Raw genomic sequence first — 13158 nt, forward strand, 5'->3', positions numbered from 1 at the left:
TTATTTTTAAAAATAGCTTTTATTTTCTCCTTTAAACTTATATGTTTATTAAGTTTATTCAAACCATTAACTTAATACAACTGAGATCAATTCATTTAAATATTTCAGCTAGTTTAATACCTATACATTACTGATCACAAACATTCTTTTTAGCCTGCTGAGACAGATGTAACCAGATTGGCTTCAAACTGAAAATATAGTCAGGCTGGCCTCAAACTCCTAATCCTCCTGTTCCCATCTCTCAGGTACTGAGATTATAGGCATGTGCCACTGTGCCTACCTGCCATAAACATTCTTACATGTGAAATTATAATTCATGTATTGTGTTATCATAATGCATAGTTCTCAAAAGGTAGATAGGAATGTGAATTTACACTCCATATCTTTTAAGCTGAAGATTCCTTTCTGCATAATGGTAAGCCAGTTCAAACAGACAACAATTAAAACTAACAGACACATAAAAGACAATAGTCAAATTCAAATAACACTGAGCTATCAGTACAGTACTCTCTGAAAACCAATAGTTAATCAGACTATGAGAACTGATAGAAGTCTTGAATAAAAATAAAGAGGACAATTATTTTCCACCCTCTAATAGTTAGGTATTCTTTTTGTATACTAAGTTTATTTATTTAGGTTTTCTTTTTGTATATTAAGCTCATTCATCCATTTATTTATTTATACATTCATTCATCCATTTATTTGTTTGTTTGTTTAAGGGTTATGGGTGTTTTGTCTGCATGTATGTCTGCCTGGTGTCAATGGAAGACAAAAGAGGACACTGTATCCCCTGGAACCGGAGTTACATACAGTTCTGAGCCTCCATGTGGGTACAGGGAACTGAACCCAGTCCTCTGGAAGAGCAGCAAGTGCGCATAATCATTGAACCATTGCTCCAGACTCTTACACGATTTTAATGCTTATAACATCAATATGTAGAAAATTAACGGGAAGGGAGGGGTTACCTCCTGTTTAAAACTAGTATTGGCTTCACGGTGAGTTCCAGAGACCCTGGGCTATTGACTCTTGCCTCAAAAATAAATAAATAAATAATAAATAAATAAATAAATACAATACAATACAATACAATACAATAGAAAACTGTTATCACTTATTTATTTATCATGGGTTTGGAAAAGCTTTTTGAGACAGGGATTCATGACGTAGAATATTAGTTAAAAATGTGACACATTTGTTTACACCATGGAATATTTGTTTAATGATACAAAAATGTGTTGAATTCTTTTATGTTGCATTTGTTTAACTCTGTGAAGCTGTGTTACTATGCCTGTCTAAACACCTGATTGGTCTACTAAAGAGCTGAATGGCCAATAGGGAGGCAGGAGAAAGGATAGACATGGCTGGCAGGTAGAGAGAATAAATAGGAGAAATCTGGGAGGAGGAGGACACCAAGGACTAGCCACACAGACAGACACAGAGTAAGAAGTAAATAAAGATATACAAAATTGAAAAAGATAAAAGCCCAGAGGCAAAAGACAGATGGGATAATTTAAGGAAAGCTGGCTAGAAGTAAGTCAAGCTAAGGCCATTATAAGTAAGAAAAAGTCTCGGTGTGTGATCATTTGGGAGCTGGATGGTGGGCCCTCCAAAGAGAAAAGAGTCAAAGAGTGAAAAACAACTACAGTTTCATGTAGCTCAGACGGGCTTGAACTACGTAGCTGAAGTTATCCTTTAATTTCTCATTCCTGCATCACCATATCAGGCTCAGAAAAGCCTTAATAGTATCTAGGATATAGAAAATAATATCTATCAAAGCTATAACACTAACATTACTACCACAAACACTTTTACCTAGTTGCAAGCCAAAAATAAATGAATGGTACTGTGGTGATATTTTATTTGTGTACCCCGATAAAGCTTATCTGAAGATCAGAGGAAAAATCCAGCCACTATATTAAACACAGAAGTCTGACAATGGTAGCGCACACCTTTAATGCTAGCATTCGGGAGGCAGAGATCCATCTGTAGCTCTGTGAGTTCGAGGCCACACTGGGAACACAGCCAGGCGTGGTGGCACACAACTTTAATCCCAGAACTAACCATAAAGGTCTGGAGGTCTGTACAGACAGACAGGAAGTGACAGAGCTAGGCAGAAAGAGGAAGTGATGTAGCTGGGCAGGGAGAGGAAGTGAGATGGCAGGCACAGAAAGGATATAAGTGTAAGAATACAGAAAGCTGAGGAGTCAGTAAGGTGAGGTTGGCTGTGGCTTGTCCTATTCCTCTGATCTCTTGGTTTTCAACCCAACATCTGGCTCTGGGTTTTGTTTTGTTTTGTTTTTATTAATAAGACCGTTTAGCAATTGGTTTTACATTGATACTGTAACTAATAAATAAAAAAAAAAATCGGGGCTGGAGAGATGGCTCAACAGTTAAGAGCACTGGCTGCTCTTCCAGAGGTCCTGAGTTCAATTCCCAACAACCACATGGCAGCTCACAATAATCTGTAATGAGATCTGGTGCCCTCTTCTGACCTGAAGGAATACATAATAAATAAATCTTTTAAAAAAAAAAAAATCAAGTCATTTTAACTCTTAAATTCCAAAGAGCTTTTAACCACAACAATATCCCTAGGCCCTCATGTTTTTGCCAATCATAATATCACAGGAAAGCTACGTGATCTCAAATTTTCAACTGTATCTTTGTAGATTATTTGTCTTTATTATGTTTATGAAAGCTTTTATAAATATTTCATAGGACATAGTCAAAATCTAAAATGTACTCTGCTGTCTTAGAAAGGACATAATCCAGTATATCTTTAAAACACACAAAAATCTGAATAATTTCAGTTTCATGGGAAAAGGTTTTCTTCTAGCAAGTAATTTTAAAATACAACCTCATGCCAGGTGATGGTGGCACATAACTTTAGTCCCAGAATTTGATGGGCAGAGGCAGGTGGATTTCTGAGTTCAAGACCAGCCTAGTCTACAGAGTGAGTTCCAAGATAGTCAGGACTGTACAGAGAAACACTATCTCAAAAAATAAATAAAATAAAATAAACTTCCTAACCAAAGAGATAAATCATAAACCACACACAGTCACACTAATATATATACATACATACATACATATAATATATACATGTTATATATATGTATATATACACAATTGAGTATTACTTAGCTATTTAAAGAAATTAAATCATGAAACTCATAGGTAAACAGATGGAGCTATAAAAAAATCGTCAGTGAGATAACCCATATCTAAAAAGACAAATATGGTATATATTCTCTTACATGTGAATGTTAGCTTTTAAGTCTTCAACAGAAACCCATATCTAAAAAGACAAATATGGTATATATTCTCTTACATGTGAATGTTAACTTTTAAGTCTTCAACAGAAACATCACAATCCATATAACCATAGATGTTAGGTGTAGAGTAAGGGACTGGGGCAGGGGCAGGGGGAGAATCTTCCAAGTAAGAGGAAATAGAATACATAGTTATGGAGACAGGAGGGGAATAAATGAGGGAAGACTAGGAGGAATAGGTAACACTAAGGGCCATTTGAGGGCCTACTATGGTAGAAGATTCTTAAAATATACACATGTATAAAATAAATCTAAATGGAATCACCATATAGCAGGGGAGACGAAGTCCCAACTAAACTTCTCTAGCCACCAAATGAATCTCCAGTGCCAGGTAAGGGTTACATCTAATTGAGTTGTTGACCAAAGGGAACTCATGGAAATCTCCAAATAATTCAAGTAGCTATCACTCTCTACAAGTTGATGGTAAAGCCCTTGGACTAAAGATACTAACTTATGTATCTCCTTGAGCATAGAGTCATGGAGCTGGTGTGGAGTTGGCTAGGTGGGGAGCGAGGAGGATCTGGGAGGAGATGAGGGAGGGGAAACCATGATTACAATATAGGATCTGGAAAATTATTTTCAATAAAAAATTTAAAAGATAAATAAATCTTTTACTAGATTCTATCTTTCTGCCTGCTAACTGAAATTAGTTAATGAAGAGATATACGCCCCCCCCAAAAGCCAGGGATGATGAGTGCACATCTTTAATCCCAGCATTCAGGAGGCAGAAGCATATGGATCTTTGAGTTCCAGGTCAGCCTGGTCTACAAAGTGAGTTCCAGGACAACCAGAGCTACACAGAGAAACCTTGTCTTGGAGTGGGGTGGGGCCAAGGACTAAGAAACTAGGTAAGATGTTATACCAGGAGCTATTTGGGCAAGTTGCCAGGGGCTTTATCACTTATTCTAGATGCTGATGCCTTTCTGATCTCATTAACCTCTTATAGTTTTTCAACTTCTAGATTGCCTTATTCTTATTCTTTCTTAGCTTTTTATTTCTCCCTTCTGTACCTCTTTGGAAATCTCTACATTAACTAACCATCTACTGTTATAATAAAGAAGATTCCCTCAATCAGAAATATTATAAGACATTCACTAATATTTACTGGCTAGAGATACAGCTCAGCTGGCAGAATGTTTACACAACATGCACTGGGCCTGGTGACACACACCTATCACCCCACACTGGGAAATAAAGGAAGATCAGAAGTTCATGGCCATCCTTGACTACATAGTAAGCCTGAGGCCAGTCTGGGTCACATGATACTATGTCTCAAAATACTTAAACATTTATTGACCACCTACTAGCCAATAACATGTTGTTACCTGCACAAGATCCTAGACCTAGAAAAGGCACTTTCTGCCTCATTCAGAGTCTGAGGGAGCTTGTAATAAAATAAACTATGAAAAGTAAAGCTATGTACAAAATGGGAAATAGAAGATGGAGTAACTATGTCTTGTCATTTACAAACAATAGGTTATATTATTTTTCTGGTATTAATCAAACCAAATAATATACTTGGTGACAGAAAAAAAAAAAACAAAACAAAACAAGAGTGAATGGAGAGCCTGATAATGAGGCACAGTGATATCTGAGGAACCATGGAAAAATTGGTTGAAGACAGAGGTGTGTGTGTGTGTGTGTGTGTGTGTGTGTGTGTGTGTGTGTGTGTATGCGCGCACACGTAAAATCATCTAGGACAGCATTTCTCAACCCCTTTTGGGGGTGAATGACCCTTTCACTGGGGTCACCTAAGACCATCAGAAAACACAGATATATTTACAATACAATTCATGAAAGTAACAAAATTTCAGTTATGAACTAGCAATGAAAATAATTTTATGGTTGGGGGTCACCACAGCAGGAGGAACTACATTAAAGGGTCACAGCTCAGGAAGGTTAAGAAGTAGAGACAGGGGGCACACTGGAGTCTCTGTCTTAAGGGAATAAGGCAGAGTGACAGAACAGAATCCACGTGCCATCCTCCTCTTGCCTCCACACATACGTACAGGTGGACATAGCTGCACAAACATGCAAATACCCCGCCCCACACACACACACAGGAGTGGGGAAGGGAACACAAGAGAGAGAGCTCTCTTTATAAGTTATTTCAAACCAAAATCATAAGCTGTGTTTTAAAACAATAAAAATGTGGTGATGTTTTGTCTGTGCTCTAACAAATAAAGCTTGCCTGGAGATGAGAGGGCAAAGCTAGTCACTAGTTAACCACAGAGGTCAGGCAGTGGTGGCACACACCTTGAATCTCAGCACTTGGGATCTCAGGCCTTTGCTCCCAGCACTAGTGTGGAGGAAACAGGAAGTGATACAGCTGGGTGGTAGTTTCTTATGAAACTAAGAAAGGAAAATCTAAAAGCCAATCATCTACTAGGTGTGGTGATGCACACCTTCAATTCCAGCACTCAAGAGGCAGAGGCAGGGAGATCTCTATGAGCCTGGTTCACACCTGACCACCCAAGGCTGCATAGGGAGACCCTGTCTCAAAAACAGTTAATAGTTTCTACCTTGCTAGAAGACTCCTACCAAGTCTAAATTTAGCTAATAATACAGAATTTACAAACTTTAAATTTAATATGATGCTTACCTTTGAATTCCTTCAAGAATATCCTTCACAGCTGCCATTAACTTTTGAAGATATAGAAATGCTTCTTCAAATGATGCTATTTTTGAAGTTGTCAAAGTTGAACTTGAGTCCAATGTCTGAAACACATCTGTGCTAAAAAATAGAAAGAAAAAAAGTATGTGCTCACTTAGTACTTGTAGGTGTTCTCACTGATGACATATAAAAAAGTAATAATATCATTAATCTTGTGTAATACTCATCTATTTAAGTTAAGAAATTAAAGACAGTGACACGAGAAAAGTCTGGGCTAACATCCACACAAGGGATCTATGCCACACACCATACAGATCTAATTTAAAGGAATTAACATAAAAGCTGGGTGAATACATTTCACTCTAAGAGAAACCCACAGAAATGGAGAGGAGTAAATAAAAACATGGATGTTTATCCTTGTAATTCCACTTCCAAAGATTTACTGTGAATTAATAATTACAGTAGATAATTAGTGAGACCTTTAATGTCTACTTAATAAAATACTAAAATATTTTTAAGTGTTTATACCATATATGGATCAAAACTAAAAATAAGACTAGGTATGTGGTGCATGCTTTTAATCCTAGCAGTTGGAAAGCAGAAGTAGGCAGATCTGAGTTCAAAGCCAGCCTGATCTACATGGTGAGTTCCAGACTGGCCAGGGCTACATAGTGAGACCCTGTCTCTAAATATATAAATAAATATTTACTTAGGTAACAGTAACTATATTAAAAATCAAAACACATTGTATTGTATCTGAATGGTATCTTCCCCAAATTTACATTCATCTAGAACCATGGTTCTCAACCTGTGAGTAGAATGATCTTTTCACAGGGGTCACCTAAGACCACCTGAAATATCAGATATTTACATTATGATTCATAACAGCAGCTAAATTACAGTTATGAAGTAGCAACAAAAGTAATTTTATGGTTGGGGGGTCATACCATGAGGAACTGTATTAAAGGGTCACAGCATTAGGAAGGTTGGGAAGCACTACTCTAGAGCTTCAGTATGGACCTCATTTGAAACAGGGCTCTGGCAAATGTAAATGGTGAAGCTACATGCGGTGTGGATTAGAGTAGGCTATACCCACTCCACTAAGGCAAAAGCAGAGAATGGAGAGATGCATTTACTAGGCAAGGACTGAGGAAGACAGAAAGAGACAGAGCAGATTCTCACTTAGTACACAGAGAGACCCTGTCAAAAAAAAAAGAAAAAAAAAAGTGTATTAAAATAGCCCCAAATCCAAGTCATGGAATTTCTAAGTTGGCAGACCTTAAAGATCATGTGACTATTATTTCAGGATGAACAGAGTTTCAGAAAGACTAGATGGTTTTCCCAAAATCAATGTCTTTATTGTTCCATTGGAACAGTGGTATAATTTTTAAGTAGCAAAAATACTAAGCCAAGGTGGTAGTCCCTGTCTTTAATCCTGGCACTCAGAAAGCAGAGACAGGCACACCCAAAGGCCCATCCCCCAGATGTTTCTAGATTCTATCAAGTTGATAAAACTAACCATAACTGTATTCTAGTAACTTATATGAGTAATTAAGAATAGACATACCAAGCCGGGCGTTGGTGGCGCATGCCTTTAATCCCATCACTCGGGAGGCAGAGCCAGGCGGATCGCTGTGAGTTCGAGGCCAGCCTGGGCTACCAAGTGAGCTCCAGGAAAGGCGCAAAGCTACACAGAGAAACCCTGTCTCGAAAAACCAAAAAAAAAAAAAAAAAAAAAAGACATACCAGATCTCCAAATGAGCACTTTTATGCAAAAGGATTATATTCAATAAATTCTACTGCAATTCTGGTATACAACTAGGCTTGTTAAAAAAAATAGGCTAAATAAATATGTATTGTTAAGGCACTATAAACATTGTCACTTACTGAAATGCTGGCATATACAATCTGTTACTCAGAAATAGCACAGAGCTCTCTAACAGGCAATACAAATGCATGAATATTACAGATTAACTCCTATGTTTTCAAATATCTTAGTTTTATTTTTAAAGCACCCATTCTTGTCTCCTATATATGGTAATTTTCTGTAAACCAGAATATCTGATTAGTCAAAACACCAAAAATATGTTGACTAGAAAAACAAACTGATTCATAAAAATATAAATTTGCAATATAATCTTTAGTTCACATTCCAATGCAATTAAGTATGATGGGTTAGAAAGCCAAATAGCAGGCCATAAATTTGTTGAAAAATGTTTAATTATAGCCAAGGACTGAAAAATGAGCTCCAAGAACAAAAGAGACAAAGGTAGAGAAAAGGGGAGCTAGTTGAGAATGAGGCACAGGGAATATGCAACACAATACACTTGTGCAGGCAATGGCAGTCCATGCCTTTAATCCCAGCACTCAAGAGGCAGAGGCAGGTGGATCTCTGTGTGTTCGAGGCCAGCCTGGGCTACAGAGTGAGTTGCAGGTCAGCCAGGGCTGTTACCCAGAGAAACCATGTCTCAAAATACCAATAAAATAAAATTAGTGGTTTTAAGTTATATAAGCTATTCTAACAGCATCTATTTGAAAAACTACTCAAGGGGAACGTAGTCCAGGTTCACCTATCTAAAACACAAGTGGTCTCAAGCACTGGGGGGTGGGGTGGGGGTGGCAGCAAAATGGCTTAACAGGTAAAGATGCTTGCTGCTAAGCCTGGTGACCCGGGTTTGATTCCTCACAGAGCAGAGAAAGAACCCATTTCTGCAAGCTGTCCTCTGACCTCCACACTGTGACCTCCCACACCCATATACACACAAACAAAAAATAAAAATTACCAAAGAATGATCTCTGTATCTCTTCAATTCATTAATTCTAAAGTGTTTTATCTTTATATACTAAAGTAATGGTATTTTTTCTCTTAAACAACAGCATTCTTCCACTTTTATAATTTTTATATAAATTTTCTTTAATCCAAGGAACTTTTCTCAAGTTATTTTTAGTTTAATCACAGTCTTGCAAGCTGCTAAGCTGCTGAATCACTTTAAGTGACTTATTAGTTGTGACTTATGCAAGCAATGCTCCTCATCTTGATTATATCAGAATCACCTAGAGAGATTTTTTTTTAATGCATTCTCGGATTCGCCTCTGCCCTACTGAATCCAAATTTCTAGGAATAGTGTTTAGAAATAGAAACTTAAAAATTTCCAGGTAATTCTAATGTTTATCCCTATTTAAACATAAATATTTCTAATGTGCCAATTTGACAAAAGACCCATAGCACAATAAACTCATAGCCCAAACACTAACTACAGTAGAAATGGTAATAATGGAAACCCTACAAGAAGCAAACTTGTAATGATAAAGTTGAGAATGTGTTGGGAATTTAGTACCTGTTCTGATATATTGAAGTCCAAACATTCTCCAGGACAGACCAGATTTCTTGATGCCTGGTGAACTGGGGAAGATGAGAATCCAAGAGAACAGTGACATCTTGGTTATAAGGCTTCATCAAAGAACTGTCTTCCTGCTTTTTACTCACTGTGCTTTCTGAAGAATTTGGCTTCAGTTTTGTCTTGACCTGTGACATAAGAATTACATAAAATGCATACCAGTTCTTCACTAGCAACTGAGAAAACAGAGACACAAGCTTACTGGACATGCTGGCTATTTGTTCTTTCATATGTACAGAATATTCCTTGAAAAGCATTAGATTAATATGCTGAATTTATTACTCTAGTGACCTTTCTTACCTAACATTTGACTGTTAATTAAGAATACCGTTTAAGAGCTTGAGAAATGGCTCAGAGGTTGAGAGTACTGGCTGCTCTTCCAGAGGACCTAGGTTCAATTCCCAGCACCCACATGACAGTTCACAACTGTCTGTAACTCCAGTTCCAGGGGGTCTGACATCCTCACACCAATGCACATAAAATAAAGTTAAATAAATTATTTAAAAAAATTATACTGTTGAATACATTGTTATGGAGAGACAAAGGGCAAACTAGGACAATTAAATAGGAAGGGGATAGAAAGGTAAAGAAGGAAATCTGGGGGGGGACTACTAAAGGGCATTTGAAAAACCATATGGAAACGTAGTACTGCAGAAGCTTCTTAAAATAAATACACATATAAAAGCAATCTAAATGGAGTTACTAAATAATAGGGGACACAATACCTCAACTAGACATCTTATGCCACCAAGCAAAACCTCCAGTGCCAGGAATAGGTTACATCTTGTTGAACTGTTGGTCAAAGGAGCCCCACAGAAATCCTCGAACATCATAGATTATTGCCAAGGCTACTGATTACCCTCTGCAATCTGATGGTAAGCTAAGGCCCTATTGCTGAAGATAACACTTACATATACCACGTAACATAAAGAAGTTGAGGTGGTGCCTAACTCGAGTCTTCACTACAACTGATAGCGTTCACAGTACTGGAAGGTACACTGCACACTACCAGAGGCGAAAGGTACTCTTCAATATTTCCCAGCAACAAAAACCCCTGTGACCTAGAAGAGTAACCAGCCTGCAAGATATCCTGGTGCAATAGTAACACCAATGTTACAGGAATAAGCAACCACTTTCTGATTGGATTTAAGGCTACTCCCTAAGATGGAACCTATATTTGACGATACTAACGTGGTCAAGAACCTGAGACTAGGTAGATTACCGGCCTAGGGAAAACCTAATACTATTATTCTGCAAAAGGAACATAGCAATAAAATGATGCCTAATGGCATACTGCTATACCCACAATTCAATGTCTTGCTCAACCCTCATCAGAGAAGCTGCTTCTTGCAGTAGATGGGAACTAACAAAAAGACCCACAACTGGACAATGTGCAGAGACTGAGAGATTTGGGGGGCACTCAGTCCTAAATGGTATGTCTTAATCAAAGTCCTCCCCTCAGGGCTCAGGGACCTATGTGGAAGAGAGAAGACTGTAAGAGCCAGAGGTGATAGATGACTCCAAGGAAACAATGTCTTCCAGACACACCAGGACTGAAGCACATATGAATTCAGAAACTGTGGCAACACACAAAAGGCCTGCACAGGTTCAAGCCAGATGGGGTCCCAACACTGAGAGGGTCAAGTGGACACAGGCTCTTATGCCTGACCAAAAAACTATTTGTGATTGATGCCTGCTTGCAAAGGCAAAATTAGTTTTCTCCATTGGAGTTTCATTGGGTTTATTAGCCATACTTTAAGGCTGATCCCAATGCCCAGGAGAATTTGGCTAACACCAAACAATTGTGTTTATTTCTCTAGAGTTAAGTTTCCACACTAATAAAAGGATGATTTCAAAAGTTAGCTTAATGTCTTACTATTTTTATGCTTTGAAATGTTTTCAATAGAATTTCGAATCCGTCAATAGTAACTGTTACTATTTATGCAAAGGTGCTGCGCACAGGAGCTTTCTAAGGGTTTAGATTAGCTCACTCAGTCCTCATGACTACACAGTACTATGACACAGAACTGAAACCCTATGAAACAGAAACAATTCAAAGTCTTAAGTGGAGGAAACTGAGAAATACAAAGATTTAAAAAACTCATGCAAGGTAACTCAAATGTAAGAAGCATAAGAGAGATTCGACTCTCGGCACTCTAGAAAGGAGGTTATGATCCCACACCAAGTACACAGGTATTAATTACTATTCTCTAATTTGTGGGGCAGAAAACAGAAAGAGATGATCTTCTCATTTTGCCTGTTTGTATTAAATATAAAAATGGGCTAGTATCTAAACATTTAAATTTGAGCATTTACCTATTTCTCCTTTGCTCTGACTCTTAAAACTGAGCATACACAATCATGCAAGTCTATTTTTAAAAAATACTCATATAGCACTTACGATCTGCTAGGCACTAAGTTTTTTTTTTTTTTTTTTGTTTTAGTAACTTAGTTCATTCTTATGGCAATTCTAAGTCAAGAATTAATATTGTACCCATTTTACAAAAAAGTGGGGGGAGTAAAGGTCCAAAGAATTTAAAGAACTAGAGGCAAAAATTTGATAATTAAGATTAGGTACTTCTCAAGTTATTTTATTAAGAAACGTTATTTTGGAAATAATATATTTATTGTTCAAGTTAGAGAGATAAATAAATACCTAAGGTGTATGAAATCTAATGAATTATACAAACAATTCTCAGTAAACCATATTTTAGGGTTCAGAATATATCTCAGTTGATAGAGTACTTTGCCTAGCATGCATGACACTCTGGATTAGATCCTCAAGACTACATAAACAAGGCATTATAGTATATATTTATAATCCCAGTACTCAGAAGATAAAGGCAAGAGGATCAGAAATTTAAGGTTATTCTTGGCTACACAGTAAATCTTAGAGGCTAATCTGAGCTCCATGAGATCCTGTCTAAAACAAAAAACAAAAAACAAAAACAACAGCGGGCTGGTGGTGGCGTACGCCTTTGATCCCAGCACTCAGGAGGCAGAGCCAGGCGGATCTCTGTGAGTTCAAGGCCAGCCTGGTCTACAGAGCGAGATCCAGGGCAGGCACCAAAACTACAACAGAGAAACCCTGTCTCGAAAAAACCAAAAAGCTCCAAAACTTATTTTGTTATTTTTTTAAATATTTATTTTATGTGGATGACTGTTTTGTCTGCATGCATGTATGTGTACCATGAGCATGCCTGGTACCTGAGGAGGTCAGAAGATGGTGTCAGAACTGCTGAAACTGGAGTTAAGTATAGTTGTAAGCCACCAAGTAAATGCAGAGAACTGAACCTTGGTCTTCTCCAGGAGTAACAAGGACTCTTAACTACTAAACCATCTCTCTAGTCCCTCTTTTTTGTGTGTACTTCTTTCTATTATCCATAAAGGAAGCAATATACAATTCAACAGCAATCAAATAAAATCCCAAGTTTGTAGTGGTGTATACCCATAATCTCAATATTACAAAGTACCAAAATAAAAAAAAATAAAAAACTAATGCATTTGAGGCTAGGTGAACTATATAGACAAATTCAATCTCAAAAAACAAACAACTCAACTATTGTGTGATACCACTTCCATCAAAAGTGTACGTTTCTTATCTGTATTAAGCCTTACCTAGAGTTCAATGTACTTAGTCTTTACTCAATACTTTTAGAATGCTAGAATAAGTCAGGGTAATATATCCTTTATTGTTGTCCACTAAATCCACATCTGAAGTGTATGTGATCAACTACTCTAAATCCCACTTCATAGGTATCTTACCTCTGCAAGTACTTGAAGTAGTTTGTTTACTTGAGCAAAGGTCTGTGGAAGA

The 13158-nt window shown here is 37.4% G+C and overlaps 1 protein-coding gene across 19 annotated transcripts in view; it reads right to left on the reverse strand.

Annotated features, from left to right (window-relative positions):
• Swt1 (SWT1 RNA endoribonuclease homolog) overlaps positions 1-13158 on the reverse strand; it is a 67724-nt gene that overhangs the window by 13734 nt on the left and 40832 nt on the right. For all 19 annotated transcript variants that reach the window (XR_013043329.1, XR_013043328.1, XR_013043327.1 and 16 more), the window contains exons 15-17: positions 13107-13158; positions 9282-9469; positions 5932-6063 (exon numbers count right to left, since the gene is read on the reverse strand). The exon at positions 13107-13158 is cut by the window's right edge and continues 97 nt beyond it. Coding sequence is in view for 16 of the 19 variants with exons in the window: in XM_042258294.2 (XP_042114228.1) it covers positions 5932-6063; positions 9282-9469; positions 13107-13158 (372 nt within the window). In the remaining 3 variants the exon portion in view is untranslated. The remainder of the gene's footprint in view (positions 1-5931; positions 6064-9281; positions 9470-13106) is intronic.

Source organism: Peromyscus maniculatus, chromosome 11 (genome assembly GCF_049852395.1).
Source record: "Peromyscus maniculatus bairdii isolate BWxNUB_F1_BW_parent chromosome 11, HU_Pman_BW_mat_3.1, whole genome shotgun sequence".
NCBI lineage: Eukaryota > Metazoa > Chordata > Mammalia > Rodentia > Cricetidae > Peromyscus > Peromyscus maniculatus.